The 20,428-nt window shown below is 38.7% G+C and overlaps 1 protein-coding gene across 1 annotated transcript in view; it reads left to right on the top strand.

Moving 5' to 3' along the window:
* Smchd1 (structural maintenance of chromosomes flexible hinge domain containing 1) overlaps positions 1–20,428 on the top strand; it is a 102,792-nt gene that overhangs the window by 15,389 nt on the left and 66,975 nt on the right. The window contains exons 4-12 of the mRNA XM_051190924.1: positions 944–1,026; positions 1,552–1,682; positions 6,193–6,307; positions 6,409–6,528; positions 10,395–10,561; positions 12,404–12,494; positions 13,315–13,525; positions 15,030–15,150; positions 19,365–19,548. Coding sequence (XP_051046881.1) covers positions 944–1,026; positions 1,552–1,682; positions 6,193–6,307; positions 6,409–6,528; positions 10,395–10,561; positions 12,404–12,494; positions 13,315–13,525; positions 15,030–15,150; positions 19,365–19,548 — 1,223 coding nt within the window. The remainder of the gene's footprint in view (positions 1–943; positions 1,027–1,551; positions 1,683–6,192; positions 6,308–6,408; positions 6,529–10,394; positions 10,562–12,403; positions 12,495–13,314; positions 13,526–15,029; positions 15,151–19,364; positions 19,549–20,428) is intronic.

Raw genomic sequence — 20,428 nt, 5'->3', positions numbered from 1 at the left:
AGTAAATGCAGCTCCTCAAGCAAGCCTTCCTCTTCCCAGGCAACTTTAGCTTGTGTCAGGTTGACAGTCAAAACTAATCTGCATGTCTGGCTTTATCCATGGTACCCAGCCTGGTGGCTGGGATGGGTCTTCCTACTTAATTACCTTAATCTAAAAAAAATCCCTCACAGATATCCCCAGAGTCTCCCAGCTGATTCTAGATCCTGCCAGGTTGGTGATTTAAACTATCATAGGAACTGTGTTTGGGAGCTCAGGTTCTCTTTGAATTCCTGACCATCCTCTGACCACGACCTCTGGAGTGCTAAGATCACAGGTGCCTTAGTTACTTTTCCATTGCTGTGGCAAAATACCATGACCAAGGCAACTTAGAAAGGAAAGCATTTAATTTGGTTTGTGATTTCAGAGGGTTAGAGTTTTTGAGGGTGGTGTGAGGGCACGGAGGTGGCAGCTGAAGCAGCAGCAGATGGTGTGTGTGCTCACACACAAGCATGAGGCAGAGGGCACAATGGGAATAGTAGAAATCCCGCTTTTGAAACCTCTTTCCCTACCTCCAGTGACATCTCCTCCACAAGGCCACACCCCCTAATCCTCCCAGACACTTTCACCAACTGGAGACCAAGCTTTCAAACACACAACTGGCTGCCATTTAACATGATATTGTTAGTCTTTGGCATTCTATATCCAAGCATGCTCTTACTCTCTCTCTTCTCAAGCCAGCCCTTTTTCATTGCAGCTGGTTTGATACAGGGCCTTACCGTGTTGCTCAGATTAGTGATTGATGATGAAACTTCATTATGCATAACAGCATTAGTCTCCCGGCAGCATTTAATACTGTAGCTCTTTGGAAAATAAAAGAGGTTGTTTCAGAGTTCCTTCTACTTGAATTTTTGTATGAAGTATTTGAGATGGAGAGGTTAAGTGGTGTTTTCTCATTCTCTTCCAGCATTTGCTTTTGCAGAATTAATCGACAATTCATTGTCAGCTACTTCTCGTAATGTTGGTGTTAGGAGAATACAGATCAAATTGGTAAGAGATTCATGTATAAAGTAATATTTGTTTAGTAGTACATTGGAAATAAAAACTAGAACTAATTATCTGATGTCTTGTTACTAATTTTTATAGCTTCTAAGTATGATTATGCTTATTTATACATGCTTTTATGTTTTTATGTTTTATAATTTATTTTTTAAAACTGCAGTTGTAATCACAGAATGAGTATTTTATGATATTAATGCAGAGGGTTTTGTTAGCTACATTGTAAGTTACAGAGTCCATCTTAAACATATTTTTCTTTCTATATTTTTGTCTTTGAGAAGCAATGCAGGAATACTGTATATTTATATATACCTTCATTATTTCCTTAAGTTAAAGTCTGAGAAATGATGTTTCTGGGTTAAAAAACATTAAGAATTCTAAGGTTTTTGATAGATGTAATTCAGTGCCTTTACAGAAGTTGTATTTGTTTATAATTAAGCCAGTGATATGAGTGAGCCTATTGAATCCATACCTCGTGTTTTAGGAGTGATTGGAGTTTTTCTGTCTATTTCACAGCTGTTTGACGATACACAAGGGAAGCCTGCCGTTGCAGTGGTGGACAATGGAAGAGGAATGACCTCTAAACAGCTTAACAACTGGGCTGTGTATAGGTTGTCAAAATTCACAAGACAAGGTGACTTTGAAAGGTTAGAAAAATCATGCTTTTTCCTTTCTAATGATAACCTGTATAAGGGTAAGTGCTCTTAGATATAGAGGATATATAACCTATATAAGGGTAAGTGTGTCCTTAGATATAGAGGATTATAGAGGGCTTAATAACTGTCTGCATATTTGTTTTATTACTCTAAAATAGAATATTGTGCTCTTATACTGAACATTTTGCATTTCCTGAGGTCTGTGTGAGTTATATTAACATGATGAATACTGTTAGGACAGAAGAGTGGTGTTTAGGGTAATCTTTATAAATCATTTCATACTGCTTGAAAATGTCTAGAGTTACGTACGGTTCATTAGAATCCTGAGTTTCTATTTTTAGGCTCAGTTTTACAGACTGTGTCAGGACACACTTATGGGTAATGTCACCCCCAGGAGAGCTGGGCGTGGCAACTCACACCTGCCTCCATTTCAGCACTGTCAGGGTTCATCAAATGAGCAAAGACATTCACTCAGTGGCTTTCTTTGTTATTTCTTACTCCTGATATGACACTTCTCTGTAATCATTCATAATTACACGACACTTGAAGAGCCAACTAAAGGAATGACTAGAAAGCCAGTGTGAAGCGGGCACAGCGGCACACACCTTTACTCTCAGTATCAGTGGTGGAAGCAGGTGGATCTCTTTTGAGATCCTGGTCTACAGAGCAAGTTCCAGGACAGCCAGGTCTACACAGAGGTACAATGTCTCAACAAAGAGCAAAAAAATAGGTCAACATGAAGGTAAACACCACTGTTTCTATAGTCTGAGGGTAGCAAAAGGTAAAGAAAACCTTGTTAGTGGTGAACTCGGGGAAGGGGGCCCGGAGCTTACTCCCTGCCTTTCTGGTTGGTTTAACTGGTTTAGCCTACTGTTTAAGACAATTAAATCTTCACTGGATTCACAGGGCACTGATTTTTATCTGGACCCTAACCAGTTTTTTAACAGTGAAAAGTTAAGGAAATTTCTATTTTTAGTAAGATCATCCCTTTGCTGGATTTAAATATGTATGTGTATAATACACGCATGTATATACTACCTACACATGTATATATATACTACCTGTAAATAATTATAGCTGTTACATCTTGGTAGTGTTTTTGGATCCACTACTGGTCCCTTGGCTCACTCCAACTTCTGCAGCAGCATCATGTGTTATTCCTTAGACCGTGGCATCCACTTACATAGAATAAATTATTAGTTTTTTTCCTCTTGCATTCAGTTTCATTTGATACAAGGGTGATGTTATAAGGGACAGGCTATGGAAAAAGGAAGATTCACAGAACAAAACACCTTTTGCTTTATAATTTGTTCTATTGAGGAAACCAAATGTAAATACAAACATATTTATAAACATTTTAAATTATTGATTAGAGCTGTGAAGAAAATATAATGTGTCAGAACTGGTAGACATTTCCTTTAGCTTAGGTGGTTGGAGAAGAGGCTGTTATGACATTGTTTGAGTTGAGGCTACTTCAAGAAAGAAGACAATTTGAAGCCGGGTGGTGGTGGTGGCGGCGCACGCCTTTGATCCCAGCACTTGGGAGTTGGGAGGCAGGGGCAGGTAGATCTCTGTCAGTTCGAGACCAGCCTGGTCTATAAGAGCAAGTTCCAGGACAGGTTCCAAAGCCACAGAGGAACCCTGTCTTGAAAAACCAACTAACCAACCAAACAAACAAAAAATTAATTAATTAAAAAAAGAAAGTAAGAAGCCAATTTGCATGTAATTCCAGTACTCAGTTTTATTTTTTTTTACATGTGCATACCAGTGCCCACTGAGGCCAAAAGAGGGTGTCAGGCCCCTTGGAGCTGGAGTTAGAGGTGTCTGTGAGCTGCCTGATGTTGTGCTGCAGACTGGTTCCCATTTCTCTCAGGAGCACCAAGTGTTCTTTAGCTGTTGAGTCTCCTCTCCAGACCCTGGTCTTCTCAGCTCAGGTCGAAGGAAGAGAATTACCTGGCTAGCCTGTGCCTAGTGTGAGACTGTTCGGGTGGGTATGCAGTAGGTGGATGAAGGAAGGAAGCCCAACAAAAACAAAGTTGGTTCCTAGCATTCATGTCTGGTGGCAGACTCCAGTTCTAGAGAGAGATACTTATCTATCATTTATCTGTATCTATCTATCTCTCTGTCTGTCGGTCTGTCTATCTATCTATCTATCTATCTATCTATCTATCTATCTATCTATCCCTCCATCCATCCATCCATATCAATTCTAGTATTGTATTTTTTTTTCTCTTTTCATATCTATCCAAGCTTCTTCATTCTTTGATAGTTGGTGTTTGTGTTTTTTTTTACCTGTTTTCCTTTTGTTTTTTGGTAGAATTTTTTTGTTTTTGTAGAATGGTTGACAATTTTAGCACTGTTAATTTCATTAATATTTTATATGAGACAGATGGTTCTCTTTGAGTTCAAGGCCAGCCTTTATAGAGCTATTTCCAGGACAGCCTCCAAAGCAATACAGAGAAACCCTGTCTCAGAAAACAAAACAAAACAAAACAAAAACAACCCCCCCAAAAGAAAAAAACAAGAACATTAGCTATAAGCCAGTGGTTACAGTGCACACTTTTAATCCCAGCACTCAGGAGGGCAGAGGCAGGGGGAATCTCTGTGAGTTTGAAGCCAGCCTGGTCTACAGAGTGAGTTCTAAGACAGCCAGGACTATTAACAGAGAAACCCTGTCTTGGAAAAAAAAAAAAAAACAAACAAGTAAGTATGTATTTATGTATGTACACACACACACCTACGTGTTATGTTATGTGTGTGGGTGTTTTGTTGGTAGGACTATCTACCTACATTTGTGCACTGCCCTCAGAAGCCAGAAGAGGACATGGGATCCCCTGGAATTAGAGTTACAGATTGTGATCCACGATGTAGGTTCTGGGGATCACACTCAGCTCTGGGAGAGCTGCTATTACTCTTAACTGCCGAACCATCTCTCCAGTGTCACTAACATTTTTAACAGGTGGCAATGGTTCATTTCAGTTGTTGCTAATGGCACAGAAATGTTGTGTACTCTTCCTTCTTGTTTTTGAGAAAGCATCTCATTTTGTAGCCCTAGTTGGCCTGGAACTCCCTATATAGACCAGGATGGCTTTGAACTCATGAAGCCCACCAGCTTCAACCTCTCAAGTTATGGAATCACTCTTGTATACCACCGGCTTAGTTTCTTTCTCTGATGTGTCTAGTTATGACTCTTTTTTATTTAATTCTCTTTGGAATTAAGTCAAGTTCTTTAATTTGTGCAATAAGTTATAAGTTTCCTTATATTTGGAAAGCATAGCCCATCATTTCTCCAGATACTTTTTTCCTATTCTTTTGTAGTCCCTTACAATTAGGTGCAGAGATGATCCTATAGATCTTACATGCCTTGTGTGTATTTTCATTTACTCTTTTTTTTTTTTTTTTTTAAAGCACTGAAGAGTTAACCTGTGGCTTCATACATACTGGGCACTTTCTGTACCATTAAGCTGTTTTGTTCTTCAAAATGAGTTTAACTTGTCTACAAGTTTATGTGTTCATTCTGCTTCCAACTCAAATCTGTTCATGATCCATTCCCTTAACTGAGATTTTTATTTTAGTTACTCTTTCCAAATGCAAATTGTAGATTAAAAAAAGTTTATTGATATATTTGATGGAACACTTTTTTAAAAAGATTTTTATTATGTATACTGTGTTCTGCCCGCATATGTGACTGCACACCAGAAGAGGGCACCAGATCTCATCATATATAGTTGTGAGCCATCTTATGGTTTTGGGGAATTGAACTCAGGACCTGTAGAAGAGCAGCCAGTGCTCTTAACCTCTGAGCTATCATCTCTCTAGCCCCCTTGTTGGAACACTTTTATACTTTATGTTATGGCTTCTATTATTTGAACATGAAATATAGGTTGGGTAAATTTTTGTTTAGTAAACAATTTCTTCTGTGACAATGTTTATTTATTACGATATTTTTTCAGATTTATTTTATGTGTGTTTATATGCATGTAAGTTCTTGTATCATATGCATGCCTGATGGCTGTGGAAAACAGAAGAGAACATCAGATGTACTCTGGAGTTAGAGACAGTTGTGAGCCACCATGTGGGTGCTGGGGATTGAACACCAATCCTGAAAGAGCAGCCAGTGCTTTTAACCACTGAGCCATCTTCCACCTCTTCTAGGATGGTTTTAGTAATTGTTGCTTTGTTTTTTATTCTTTTGGGAAGTAGAAACGTTAAATAACTTTTATCTGTTATTAGCACTGAAGTCTGCTCGTGTAACATTGGTGGTCAGCTGATTTCACATTTCCTGAAATGAAACCTAAGCTTGCCCTTGCAGAGGGTTTCTGTGGGTATAATGGGAAACCCCTACCCCAGAGACCAGTCTCAGGGCTTTGCCGGCAAGTGGTAGGTTTCTAGACAGGGTTTTACTATATGTCCAACCAATGCTGTTCCCTAACTCAGGATGCTTCTACCTCTCTCAAGTAGGTCATCGTAAAGCATTGATTGATACAATGTTTCCTTTTAGTGATCATTCAGGGTATGTTCGGCCAGTACCAGTACCACGCAGCTTGAACAGTGACATTTCCTATTTTGGTGTTGGAGGCAAACAGGCTGTTTTCTTTGTTGGGCAATCAGCCAGAGTAAGTGACACTTTTTCCTTTAAGTGAAAGCTGATGAAAGTACTTTGGGATTGGCAAACTTAACTACTAGTAGTTAATCTATCTTTTGTATTGTTTGACAGATGATAAGCAAGCCTGCAGACTCCCAGGATGTTCATGAGCTTGTGCTTGCTAAAGAAGATTTTGAGAAAAAGGAAAAAAATAAAGAGGCAATATATAGTGGATACATTAGAAACAGAAAGGTACAGCTCAAAATTACACATTTATTTCTTTGACCACATTAATGGAACAGAATGTTTTTCTAACCTGTTACTGAGATGTTAATGTTTTAAAAACTTGAAAGAGATTGTCAAAATAGTTTTATATTTTTCTTTAGAGAGTAGTAAAAATGATTATTTTATGTGTTTTTGTTTTTTTAGGCTAAAACTTTCACATAAGTTAACTACTTAAATTACTTAAAAAGTTACAGGTCTTGGTTGGAATTTGTGTCCAGAATTTTTGTGTGTGTGTGACATTTATTTATTTTGTGGTGTGTGTGTGTGTGTGTGTGTGTGTGTGTGTGTGTGTGTGTGTGTGTGTCAGCCACAGCGCACATGGTCAGAGCACAGCATGAAGGAGTGTGTCCCAGGATGTAACACAGGCCATCGGGTTGGTTTCAAGTGCGTTACCAACTGAGTTATCTCTCTGACCCAGAATTTGAATTTTTAAGTCTTTGCTATGAGGTAATAATAGAACCCAGGTAGGAAGGTAGTGTTTCTGATAATGTAGTTTGAGGAATTTGGAACTTTAGAGTCATGAGCTCACACTTGCTTATATCCTTTCCACATATACATCTACACATAATATAAACAAAACTTTAAAACACAGTGAAAATTTAAAAATGGTCAAGTTTCTTTACAGTCCAATGTTTCCCACACCAACACCTTGAGTTTTACTCATTTAGAAAATGTTTTGTATACAATACATTTTAAAGAGTTTGAGTGTTTTGTTTGCATGCATGTATACATATACTACATGAGTGCCTGGTACCTGAGACCAGAAAAGGATGTTTAAATAACTTTATAATATTTCTATCTCTGGTTGTACTGTTATTTTATTTGAGCATTTAGTATATTTGAAAGCTTTACCTATAGTTATAAATATAGTGTTTGGTTTTCTTTGTGTAACATTTTCCCCAAATTGCAGATATTTTTTTTTCCTACAAATTGTTAGAATTTAAATATTTGTGATAATTTGAACTTTTAATATGTTTATGATATGTTACAGTTTTTTTGTCTGAGAAATGAGATTCAAAAATTATATATATTTTCTATGGTTTTGCATTGAAATATATTCTGGATCAGTTCCTTATTTTGTTGTTGTTTTTGGCCTCCTGTAGACTTATCTGTTCAGAAAAGGATCAGGGGGTGTGGTCTTGTTGCTGGAGGTGTGGGATCAGGGGGTGTGGTCTTGTTGCAGGAGGTGTGGGATCAGGGGGTGTGGTCTTGTTGCTGGAGGTGTGTCATTGAGGGTTGGGTATGAGCTTGAAAAAGCCCATGCCGTTCCTAGTTACTTGTTAGTTGTTTCTGTCTCCTCCTCCTGGACCCAGATGTAAGCTTTCAGTGGTTGTACCAGCACCATGCCTCTTGCTTGGTGCCACGCTCCCAGCTGATGATCATGGACCCTACCACCTTCTGAAACCAGGACCTCCAACTAAATGCTTTCTTTTATAAGTTGCCATGGTCACGGTGTTGTATCACAGCAATAATAACCAAGCATGGAGTGGTGGTGCACGCCTTTCATCCCACCACTTGGAAGGCAGAGGCCAGCCTGGTCAGAGCAAGTTCCAGGACAGCCAAGGTTACAGAGAAACCCTGTCACAAAAAAATCAAAGCAAATCAAACAGACAGGCTGGAGCTATGCCTATGATTATGGTATTGCTATGACAGGCCTGACTAAGCTGTGGTTTGTTTGTTTGTTTGTCTGAGAAATGTGGAGAACTAGGACTTTGGACTAAAAAAAAAAACAGCCATTGAATGCTGTAAGCAGGGAGTAAAGGGCAAGAAATACAAAAATGTAATGGTTTGAGGGAAAAAAATAGCACTAGGAAATTTAAAGCTGGATTGTTGGTTTGTGTTGAAAGATAAAGGGGGACTCATACCCTCAGAGTGAAACTCTACCAACTAATCCTGCAGTTTATGAAAGACCTTAGAGACTCTGGAAGTGGAACTAAGTTCACTGTGCATTCTGATGTGTCTAACAGCTGTGCGGGCCTGGGTGTAGGATGCAGTGGTATGCATGAGAGTGGCCCTCTGGGCTCACATTTGAACACTTGGTCCCCAGGTGGTGGAACTGTTTGGGAAGGACTAGGAGGAATGGCTTCGTTGGAGGAAATGTGTCACTGAGGGTGGGCTTTGAGATTTCAGAAGCCCACGCCCTTCCCAGTTAGCTCTCTGTGTGCGTCATGCTGTGGCTCAGATGTGTACTTGCAGCTACTGCTCAGATGTGTACACAGCAGCAGCTGCCTGTGTACTGCTGTGCTCCCCACCACGATGTCCATGAACTCTGCTAAGTAATCTCTGGAACCAAGAGCCCCCAAACTACAAGCCTTCTTGTCTAAGTTGCGGTGGTCATCTTGTCATCTTGTCCCTTCACAGCAATAGAGAGTACCCAAATGCTTTGTGTGTGTGTGTGTGTGTGTGTGTGTGTGTGTGTGTGTATATATATATATATTTGCCTGCTTGGCTGAGTCAGAGCCTCACAGACTAGTTTATGCCGGTCTGGTACTCATGATATAGTCCAAGCTGGCCTTGAACTTGGTAATCCTGTTACTTTGGTCTCCACAGTGGTAGATATGCTAGATATATTGGCTGCTGTTTTGTTGAATGTCTTTTCTATTGCTGTGATACATATGCTGACAAAAGCAACTTAAGCAAGAATGAGTTTATTTTGGCTCACCATTCTAGACTGAAGTTCATCCAACTAGGGAGGTCATTGGGAGGCAAGAGTTTTGAGGTGCCTGCCACATGGCATCCTCTGTCTGGAAGCAGAGGCAAAGGGATGCTAGTTCTCAGTTCTGTTTGTATACACAGTTGAGGATCCTTGGGTTTTCTAACACAGTTAACCCAGTCAAGAGAATCCCTTACAGACATTCCCTTAATCTAGATAATTCCTCAGGTGTGCTTGGCTACTTTGCCTCTTGGGAGTCTAGATTCGGTTCAGTTGACATTACTGTTTTCTGTTATTTTCTGCTGGTGCTAAGAATCAACCCAGAACCAACCACAGTACTAGCAGTACTTGCTTACTTTTTTTTTTTTTAATCTTTTTTAAGAAGAATAATTTTTTTTATTTCCACTTTTGTATTGCGGGGGTTGTTTTTGTGCATAGCCATGCAGCTATACACACTGACCAGAAAAGGCATCCGACCCCCTGGAACTTGAGTTGTTAGTGGTTAGCTGTATACCACATGATGTGGGCACTGGGTACCATGTGATGTGGGCACTGGGTGGCGGGAACTGAACAAACTGCTTCCTTCTGCTCCATTACCCCCTTGCCTCCTTGGACAATTCTTTCCAGCTCTATTGGTTGGGCTCCTTTCCTTGACTCGCTAATGGGTGGGTGGGTTTGAAGCTCTTTATAGGGAGCAAATGAAGTCCAAGAGGCTGTGTGTTGTAGACATGAGCAAAGCTTCAGACCGGTGGGAAAACGGCAGTGCCTTCCTCAGAGGTTAGGTTCATGGATACCCCGTCCCTGTTCAGCTGTTGATAATACTCTCCTGCCGTTCATTTGTGTATTATAACCCCTCTTCTGTTCTTCTGTATGTAATAAGCTTCTGGGGGCTTTTGCTTTCCCTCAGCCCAGTCTTCCAATCCCAGTCTACCAATCTCTCTGTGTCTGCTGTGTTGATCACTTCTTTACTGTCAACCTTGACTAGCCTGGAGCTGTAGGCTGGATTCAAATTCAGAGATGAGCCTGTCTTTGCCTCACAAGTGTTAGGGTTAGAGGCAGGAGCTACCATATTCAGCATAATGATTGTTTTTGAAATACTAAAATTAAATTTTCGGAATCACATTAGTATGATCATAATTATAGATGATTTAATCTGTTTTGTTTGTATTCACCCTTTTAGCCAGCTGATTCTGTTCACATTACAAATGATGATGAAAGATTCCTACACAATCTTATTGCAGAGGAGAAAGAGAAAGATAGCTTTACTACTGTGGTTATTACAGGAGTGCAGCCAGAACACATACAGTACTTGAAAAATTATTTTCATCTTTGGACACGACAGTTAACGTAAGTAATTTGGTTTAAGAAGTATTCCTGTTCACTCTTGTGTGTGTGGTTTTTTTTTTTTTTTTTTTTTTAAAGACAGGGTCTTGGTATGTGCACCAGCTGGCCTGGGCCCCTTCCCATTTTCTTCCTTCCTGACTTCCAGGTCAGGGTTACAGACCTGGGGTTCCACCGCTGGCTTACATAACATTCACCCTAACCCCCACTCAGGGACAGAAAATGACTGCAGGTGTATTGAAGTCTCTTTTGGTCTAGTTTCCTTCATACTGGTACATTGTACACTATTCTGATGTTGATTTTTAAAGGGTTATTCATTCACTCATCAAAAATAAAGTAGATTACTTCATGTATTCAACCTTAATTTGAAGGACAGGTTTTGGGCACCTGCTGCAGAGAATAACTTGAGAGTTGGTCACACTCCAGTCCAGTAATGTTTTCATGTCACACTTTCCGAAGGTGTCCTGTAATCTTCCATAGCACATTCTTGTTTGTTTCTCCCACTAATCTTTTGATTCATGCCTATATCTTCAGTGTTAGAAGACTATCTACTACGTAGTTATAAATGCTTAACAGATTATACACAGTCCTTAAAATGTTCCATGTTAATAGTAAATAATTCTAAATACTCAAAGATTTCCTTTTTGTTAGTATTATTTTGGAGAGTTGCTAGGGTGATGAACATTGTCCTGTCTGCCCCTGTCCCTTCCCCTTTCCCACCCTCTCTTTGCCTCTTTCTTTAGAGATAGAGTCTTACGGTGCATCTCAGGCTGGCTTCGATCTTGCATTGTTATTACCTCTGCCTGAGTGAGTCATGGGATTATGCCTGGCAAACTTTTTTTTTTTTAATTTGTGAGAGGGAATCCTGTAAATTTTTTCTTGAGGAATAATTAGAGAAACAGTTTTTTTTTTTTTTTTTTTTTAAGATTTATTTATTTATTATTTACACAGTGTTCTGTTTACATATATGCCTGCTGGCCAGAGGCCAGAAGAGGATACCAGATCTCATTACAGATGGTTGTGAATTGAACTCAGGACCTCAGGAAGAGCAGTCAATGCTCTTAACCTCTGAGCCGTCTCTCCAGCCCTTAGAGAACTATTTTATTGTCTTAAACAAGATTGCATTTTATTTAGCCTTTATTTTAAAAAAAAAAAAAAAAAAAGCCAGCACAAATTTCTGGTGGTTTTTTAATGGAATTTTGTTGAATTACTAACTTGTTTTAGTTATTTTTTGAGACATGGTTTCTTTGTGTAGCTTTGTAGACCAGACTGGCCTTGAACTCACAGAGACCCACCTGCCTATGCCTCTCGAGTGTTGGAATTAAAGGCATGAGCCACCACCTCCTGGCTTGAATTTATTAACTTTTTAAAATGTGGGTATAATTTGAACACCAAGGTTGAGAAACCATGCAAGTTGTAGAGTAACTCCCTCCTCTGAAGATTGTTAAAGTACAGCTCAGTATGCTCCCATAATACTTTTTAGAGCAACTTTAACAAACAGAATTAGACACCTTCACCTTTTTTAAAGATTTATTTGAATAAAACAATTAAATACAGCTGAGTTTGTCTTAGCTGTAGTACTGTGACCCTAGATAAATTGAATCTATAAACAGAGACATAATGCTTGGATTTCAGAGGTTGTTTTACCATTGGAATATTGTAAAAAATGCCGGGAGTGCATGGCTAGATAATGAAGGTCACTGCTGGATGGCTAAGTAACATATTTGAGACGCTAGCATTTTATCTCAGTGTTGAAGTGCTTGACTAGTAAGTGCATTAAATTGTGGGAATATAATTTGTGAACTAAGGTTTGATGTTAATAAAGCATAATGTTATTCTTTGTTTTAGGCATATTTATCATTACTATATTCATGGACCAAAAGGAAATGAAAAAAATACAGCAAAAGAAGTTGGACCTTCCAACAATATTGATATTGAAGTAAGACAGAAATCTGCCTTAGGACATTACAATTACTATCCCAGACAATACTGAGTAACAAAAGTTAGTTAGACAGACTTGCTCTCCTTTTTGTTTTTCATCAATTCTCTCTCTCTCTCTCTCTCTCTCTCTCTCTTCCTTTCTTTTTTTTAAAAAAGGTTTATTCATTTATTATGTATATAGTGTCTTGTCTACATATATGTCTGCATGCCAGAAGAGGACACCGATCTCATTATAGATGGTTGTGAGCCTCCATGTGGTTGCTGGGAATTGAACTCGGGACCTCTGGAAGAGCAGTCTGAGCCATCTTGCCAGCCCTTTAATCAGTTTTCTTTGGTTATTTGAGTACCTAATGAAGAGATGGCTCTTAGATTTTTTTTTTTTTTTTGCTTTGGGTACAGCTCTCATTTCCCTTTTATTTTCTCTTCTGTAGAGATGAGAATTGTGATTGAACACAGTGCTTTTGAAAGCAAGGGTGTGTTATTTGTTCATAAAGTCTTGGTGAACAGAACATTTAAATGCATTTCCTTGTCCAAACACTGGGAAGAATCTCATGTAAAATGTCCTACCTCATACTTTTAACAGGAAAACTTAGATATAATATGCTTATGACTTCTCTCCTTCAGTTCTGATTTACTCCTTTCTGTTTTATAAATGTACGTCTTCACTGAGTGTTGACCCATACATAAATCTGAATATTTTGTTAACCAGATGATTACTTTACAAATAAAGGTACTCTTACCTTTCTGTTGTTAGAACTTGGCTGAGAAAAGTAAAGCTACCATAGAATTTAATTGTTTTTACCTTATTTTTATTTTAGATTTCTTTGTTTGAAAAAGGGAAGACACCAAAGATTGTCAACCTAAGGGAGATTCAAGATGACATGCAGACATTGTATATAAACACAGCATCTGATAGTTTTGAGTTCAAGGCTCACTTTGAAGGAGATGGTGTTGTGGAAGGGGTTATCCGGTATCATCCCTTCTTATACGACAGAGAAACTTACCCCGATGATCCAGGCTTTCCATCAAGTATGTCAATCTCACAATCTCATCTGTTATCTGAAAATAGAATGTTGTGATTTATAATAGTATTCTCTAAATGATTTCTAGTTGGGCAATTGAGACTAGATAAAAGTTTGAACAGTTTTTCCTTATGTATTGTTAGTGTTTATAATTTTTATAACTTCTCATAGTCTTTTGTTTTCAAAATAAATTTATGAGCTATTAGTGTTTAACTCATATACCTGTTTTACTTTATTTTTTCACAGTTTTATAAATTTATACAAATACTTAATTTTTGTGTACACTCAATTCCAGGTTAGAAAAAAAACACTTGACTTTCAGAAACTTTTTATCTCTGAGTTCAATTTCATGTATATGCATAGTATTCTTGTATGTGTTCTCTACAATATCTGTCTTTTATATGTATTTGTTAAATGTCATTCAATCACATTTACTCCTTTTTAAAAAATATACTTTGGCTTTGGTTACTTTTGTAAGACTTTTTATACCTTAAGATTTTTTGTTTGTTTTTCCTAAATGGGTTTTCTCTGTGAAATAGGCCTGGTTGTTCTGGAACTCACTCTCTAGACAAGGCTGGCCTTGAATTCACAGAAACCCAACTGCCTCTGCCTCCAGAGTGCTGGACTTACAGATGTGCGCCACCACCGCCAGGCCAAGAAGGCTTTATGAATTTAGATAAATCACTTAATGCCAGTATGTGTTAATATATCAGAAACACATTGCTTAATTTATTTGGGTATTTAACAATGTATTGATAAAAAGCACAATATTGTTGATGATTGTATTTATTTTTGATTTATGGTAGTGTATCATTTCCTGTCTATCTGAATCCAATCTCTGGAAGCATCATAGTTTATGTAAAGTTAAATTGAGTCCTCTTGACTAATTTGTCTAAAGTTGATGAATTTGCTGTTACTTGACACTGTAATTTCTTAGATGATTTTCACATAGGCATTGCTAGCTTTATAGAATTGTGGAAATTGTGTTATTGTGTTTCACACAGGTTTCAAGAGCCTATTTGTGGAGAAGAGGGAATTCACTGGAGGAAAAATCTTTTTGGATGAATAACTTTAAAACAATTTTTAGAACCAGCTTTAAAAGCCGGTCGTGGTGGTACATGCCTTTTATCCCAGTCCGTAGGAGGCAGAGGCAGAGGCAGTGGCAGGTGGATTTCTGGTTGAGGACAGCCTGGTCTCCTTAGAGAATTTCAGGACAAGCAGGGCTACACGGAAAAACCCTGTCTGAACAAACAAATGGAAGAAAGGAAAAAAATAGCTTTAAAGATTATAGTCTTGTTAGATAGTGTGTAGGTAACCATTTATTTATAATAACTATGAACTCTTAGAAATTTATTTTCACTAAAATTTTTTTGATATAATTTGAAGGACACTTTGTCGTATTTTCTTGGAAGGAATTTAATATGAGCTTAGAGAAATTGATGTCACAGTAGTAAAAGCTGTCCCTGCTTTATAGACATGAAAATGTTGTTCCACTTACCCTTTTGCTATAGAATTAAGAGACGAAGAAGATGATGATGACTGCTTCATCCTTGAGAGGGCGGCGAGAGGGAAAAGACCTATTTTTGAGTGCTTTTGGAATGGACGCTTAATTCCATACACATCAGTTGAAGAGTAAGTTTTCATTGTTGTGGACTACATTTTTTAGCCTAGTCTTTTTTCAATTGAAAATGGATTTTTTTTCATTCATTATATTCTGATTAGTTACGCCTTCCCCAAATCCTCCCAGATCTTCCCCACCCCCTTGAATTCACATTCTTTCTTTCTCTCTCTCATTAGAGAACAGACATCTTAAAAAAAGAAAGAAAAAAATAATAAAGTAAAATAAAAACAAACCAACCTGAACAAATCAAAATGAACAATGAGTAGCAAAAGAGATAACCTAAGAAAAGATATAAGAAACACATACAGGCACAGAGCCACACATACTCACGTAGAAATCACCTTAAAAAACCAGAAGCCATAACACATGTAAAAGACTTATAAGGTCATACATGTAAAAGACCCATAAGGTCAAAAAATTATTTCTGGTGTCTACACAAAGCATAATGAGACAAAACAAACAACGAACGGACAAACAAACAAAAAAACTCCTAAACTCCAGAACCACAGTTGCGTTCATTCTGTATTGTCCATCGGCTGCTTGGCTTGAGGCCTGCTCTTAAGTGTGGTTTGTACACCAGGTGGTTATTAATGTGGTGTAGCTTGTGTCTACTTTCCATCTCATCACAGGGACCCCATCTAGCTTTCACCTGTGAAGACCCTCCCTGTGCATGCTGCCTGCCAAAGTCTGAGTTCATACGTGTGTCTGTATGTCTTCCTTTCCTTCTGTTGCCTCCTTTCAACAGTTGCCTGAGCCCTGGTGGGAGGTTTGATGAAGACCTCCCATTTTGACTGAGTGTCCCAAGGGCCTTCATTTCTTCACCCTGTCCAGCTGTGGGTCTTGGCGTTTGTTCCCATTTACTATAGAGGAAAGCATCTCTGGATGAGCAAGGCACTGATAATATAGCAGAATGTAATTAGAAATCATTTATCGCTATGTTCCTTTAGCAGAACAGTAGTATTTGGTTTCTCAGTTCCATGACCTATCTTGTCTCAGGTTCTAGGCCACCTGGGCTGCATGAAGCATGGGCCTTAAATTCAGTCAGAGAGTGGCTGGCTATTCCTGCAGACGGGTCATTGCAGATCACAGTTTGTGTAGGGTTGGCGTTTACCTTTTTCCTCCGGCAATATGCAGTGTACCTTCTGGTCCATGAGCACTGGTCAATAGAGGTATAGGCACCAGATTGTCTCCTCTGTGCAGTGAGTTATGTAGATGTTATCTTCAGCAATAGAGCTTTACTAACCAAGAGCCTTGGCAGTAGCCTAGGAGTTTGGGTGTTTCCATTGGGCACCTTTAGCTAACAGCTTGATTACACGTAACTTACTCCTGACACTGGAGCTTCTATTTCATGGCTAGAGATGTCTAGTTGGAGCTTTGTCTCCCTGATTCCATTTAGATTTCCTTCATATATGTGACATTTTAAAGTACTTTTATTGTAGTAAGTTTCCATATGACCCTTCAAATGGCTTTTAGCTTGACGTAGCTCACCCTGTATTCCCTCCCATATTTCTCCTCTTCCTCCCCCTCTCCATTTAGTCCTCCTGTTGTCTCATCGCCTACATCCACACAGACCTGTCCATTTATTTCCCTTTCTAAAGAAGATTCCTTCTCCCACCTCTGGTCACTTTATACCTAACCTCTGTGGTTATCCAGGTTATAGCCTGGTTATTGAAGGCTTAACAGCTAATACCCACATATAAGAAAATACATACCATTTTCTTTTTTGTTAATTAATTTACTTGATTCATTTTTCCTATTTTACATATTGATCCCATTTCCCCCTCCCTCCCTTCCTCCCTCTTTCCCTCCCTCCCATGCCCCCCCCACCCTTCCATCCTATCCCCCCCCCCCACTCCACAGGGAGGTTGATGCCTTCCAGGAGAGGTCAACAAAGTCTGTTAAGTCATTTGGAGCAGGGACTAGGCCCTCCCTCCTGTCTCTAGGTTAAGGGAGTGTCCCTCCATGGGGAATGTACTCCCAAAGTCCTTTTGTGCACCAGGGATACATCCTGGTTCCACTGTCTGAGGTCCCTTAGACTGTCCAGACCTTCTAACTGAGACCCATGTTCAGGGGGTCTGAGTCAGTCCCATGCTGGATTCCCAGCAATTAGTCTGGGGGCCCGTTAGCTCCTCTTTTCAGGTCATCTATCTCTATGTGTTTCTGCAGTGTGGTCTTGTCCTCCCTCTCTGCTTCTGGATTCCAGTTCAGCTCAGTGTTTAGCTATAGGTGTTTGCTTCTGTTTCTGACAGGAACTAGATGAGGGCTCCATGATGGTGGATAAGTTAATTATCAATCTCATTATCAGGGAAGGGCTTTTATGGTAGCCTTTCCACTGTTGCTCAAATTGTTAGTTGGGGTCAGACTTGTAGGTCTCTGGACATTTCTCTAGATTCAGTTTTCTCTTCAAACCTATAATGCCTCCCTCTGTTATGGTCTCTCTCTCTCTCCCTCTCTCTTTTAAATTTTCATCTATTCCTCCCCTGACTCAATCTTCCTAGTCCCACGTGCTTTCCTCTCCTCCCCTTCTTTTTCTCCTAGCTCCCTCTCCATTCACTGTGCCCCCCCCATCTGTCGAAGGCATCTAGGCTGTTTCCAATTTCTGGCTATTCTGAAATATAACACAGTTGAGCAAATATCTCTCTAGTAGGATGTATTGTTGTTGTTTTCCTTCAGTTATTTGTGTGATAGATTACATTTACTGATTTTCATATTTTGAGCCATTCTGCATCTCTGTGATAAAGCCTACTTGATCATGGTGGATGATCTTTTTGATGTGTTCTTGGGTTTGATTTGCAAGTATTTTACTGAGTATTTTTGCATCTGTGTTCATAATAGAAATCGGGATACAATTCTCTTTAATTGTTGAATATGTCATTTGGGTATGAGGGTAATTGGTCTCAGAATGAAATGGGCAGGGTTCCTTCTGTTTCATTTTGTGGGATGCTTTCAGGAGTACTGGCACTGCCTCTTCTTTGAAAGTCTGGTAGAATTCTGTGCTGCAGCTGTCTGGCTCTGGGCTTTTCTTGGTTGGGAGACTTATGATTAATGCTTCTGTTTCATGGGGGGTGGTAGGTCTATTTAAATTGTTTGTTTCATCATTTAACTTTGGTAAGTAGTACCTGTTGAGAAAATGATCTGTTTCTGTAACGATTAGCAGAACATTCCCCGTCATGTTTCTTTTAGATTTTCCTGTTTGATAGAATACAGGTATTTAAATATGCCCATATAATTTTGTTAATTTCTGGGGTTTCTGTCTTGACCCGTTTTTCATTCAATAGTGAGTTATTCAGTTTCCGTGAGTTTGTAAATTTTGTGTTGTTTCTATTGTTTTTAATATCCACCTTTAGTGTGGTGCTGTTACAGGATAGCTGTTTTTTGTTTGTTTCTTTTTGTTTTTTCATTTTCTTCTATCTTTTGAGACTTGCTTTGTGTGGTCAGTTTTGCAGAAGGTTCCACGAGGTGCTGAGAAGAACATACATTCTTTTGGGTTTGTGTTCTATAAATATCTGTTAGGCCCGTTTGGTTTATGACATCAGCTGGCTCCAGCATGTCTGTTTAGTTTTTTGTCTGAATAACCTGACTGCTGATAGGAGTGAAGTCTCCTACTATCAGTATGTGTGCTCAATATGTGATTTTAGCTGTGCAAGTATTTCTTTTATGAACTTGTATGACTTCATGATTGGTGCATAGATGTTAAGAACTGCAATGTCCTCCATATTAATATGGCTGTACCAGCTTATTTCTTGGGTTCATTTACTTTGAATATCTTTTTCTATCTTTTTACCCTGAAGTGATATCTATCCTTGATGTTAAGGTTCTTCTTGGATGCAGCAGCAGCGTAGATCGTCTTTGCATCCATTCTTTTAGTTTGTGTCTTCTTATTGGGAAATTGCATCATTGATGTTGAGAGAGATCAGTGGGTGTTTATTGGTTTATTATTTTGTTGTTACGGTATGGTTTTTTCCCCCCACTTTGATTTGTTGGTCTGGAATTATTTATTCCTTGTGTTTCTTGGGTGTAGTTAACCTCTTCAGGTTGAAGTTTTATTCCTAGTGCCTTCTTTAGAACTGTATTTGTAAATAATTAAATTTGGTTTTATAGTACAGTGTTTTTTTTCTTTCTCCATCTGTTGTGATTGAACGTTTTGTTTTGCTGGGTATAGTGGTCTGGGCTGGCATCTGTTAACCTGATCTTTTTACTGACAAATAATGTTGTTCTGTTCCAGCTTTGACTGGTGTGCTCCTCCTAAGAAGAGAGGGCTTGCCCCAATTGAGTGCTTTAATAGAATATCTGGTGCATTATTCACTAATGACAAATTTCAGGTCAGCACAAATAAACTGACATTTATGGATCTTGAGCTGAAATTGAAAGATAAGAACACCCTTTTTACAAGAATTTTAAATGGACAGGTATGCCTTTTAAGTTTCAATGTATATGTTAAATAGGTTTTGACTAATGGTTTGTATATTTAGGTTCATTTATTCAAAAGACTACTGTGTTTAAATAATTGATGTTTGTTGAAACAAATGTGTGTAAGTACACATGTCCATGAAGGCCAAAGGAGGCCGTCAGTTCCCACAGAACTAGGCTTACAATCATTGACCCATACAGCAGCAAATACATTTAACACCTAGGTCATTTCCCCTGCCAATTTAATTAGATTTGAGTATTATATAATATATATGTGCAATATGACAGTGCCCACTAATGTGCATAACCTTTATGCTTTGCTGTATCAAATGAAGGTTTTTGTTTTTTAAGACTTTGGTGATTGGATTTTTTTTCTTGAGTTTTAACTTTATTATACTAAAAATTTTTCAAGTTGGTTAAACTGTGTTTAGATAATATTTACCTACCCTTATTAGACCTCCTTCCCCCAACACACATACATCTCAGAAAGTCTCATGGATGGCAGGCTTGAACTCATGGTCCTCCTGCCTCAATCTCCCAAGTGCTGGAATTACATGCATACGCTACCATAACCATTTTAGTAGTATCATCAAGTATCTCCACTTAATATGAATATGTATGATTGTATTTCATGGGAACAGAACATTGTCTATTGTATAAGGCTTTAATAATGTTTTTGTACGTGTTCACGTGCATGTGTCAGGACATGCGTGCAGAGGTCAGGGGACAGCTGGCTAGAGTCAGTTACCTCCTCCTGTTAGTGGGTTCTAAAGATGGAACTGGGTTTCCAGGGTTGATGGCAAGTGTCTTCACCACATGAGCCACCTCACTACCCCTTAACTACACGTTTGTGTCTTGCTTTATGAATTACCAAGGTGG

This window comes from Phodopus roborovskii, unplaced genomic scaffold (genome assembly GCF_943737965.1).
Source record: "Phodopus roborovskii unplaced genomic scaffold, PHOROB, whole genome shotgun sequence".
Classification (NCBI taxonomy): Eukaryota; Metazoa; Chordata; class Mammalia; order Rodentia; family Cricetidae; genus Phodopus; species Phodopus roborovskii.
The sequence above is the reverse complement of the archived record's forward strand: the minus strand, read 5'-3'. Positions and strand labels throughout refer to the sequence as shown.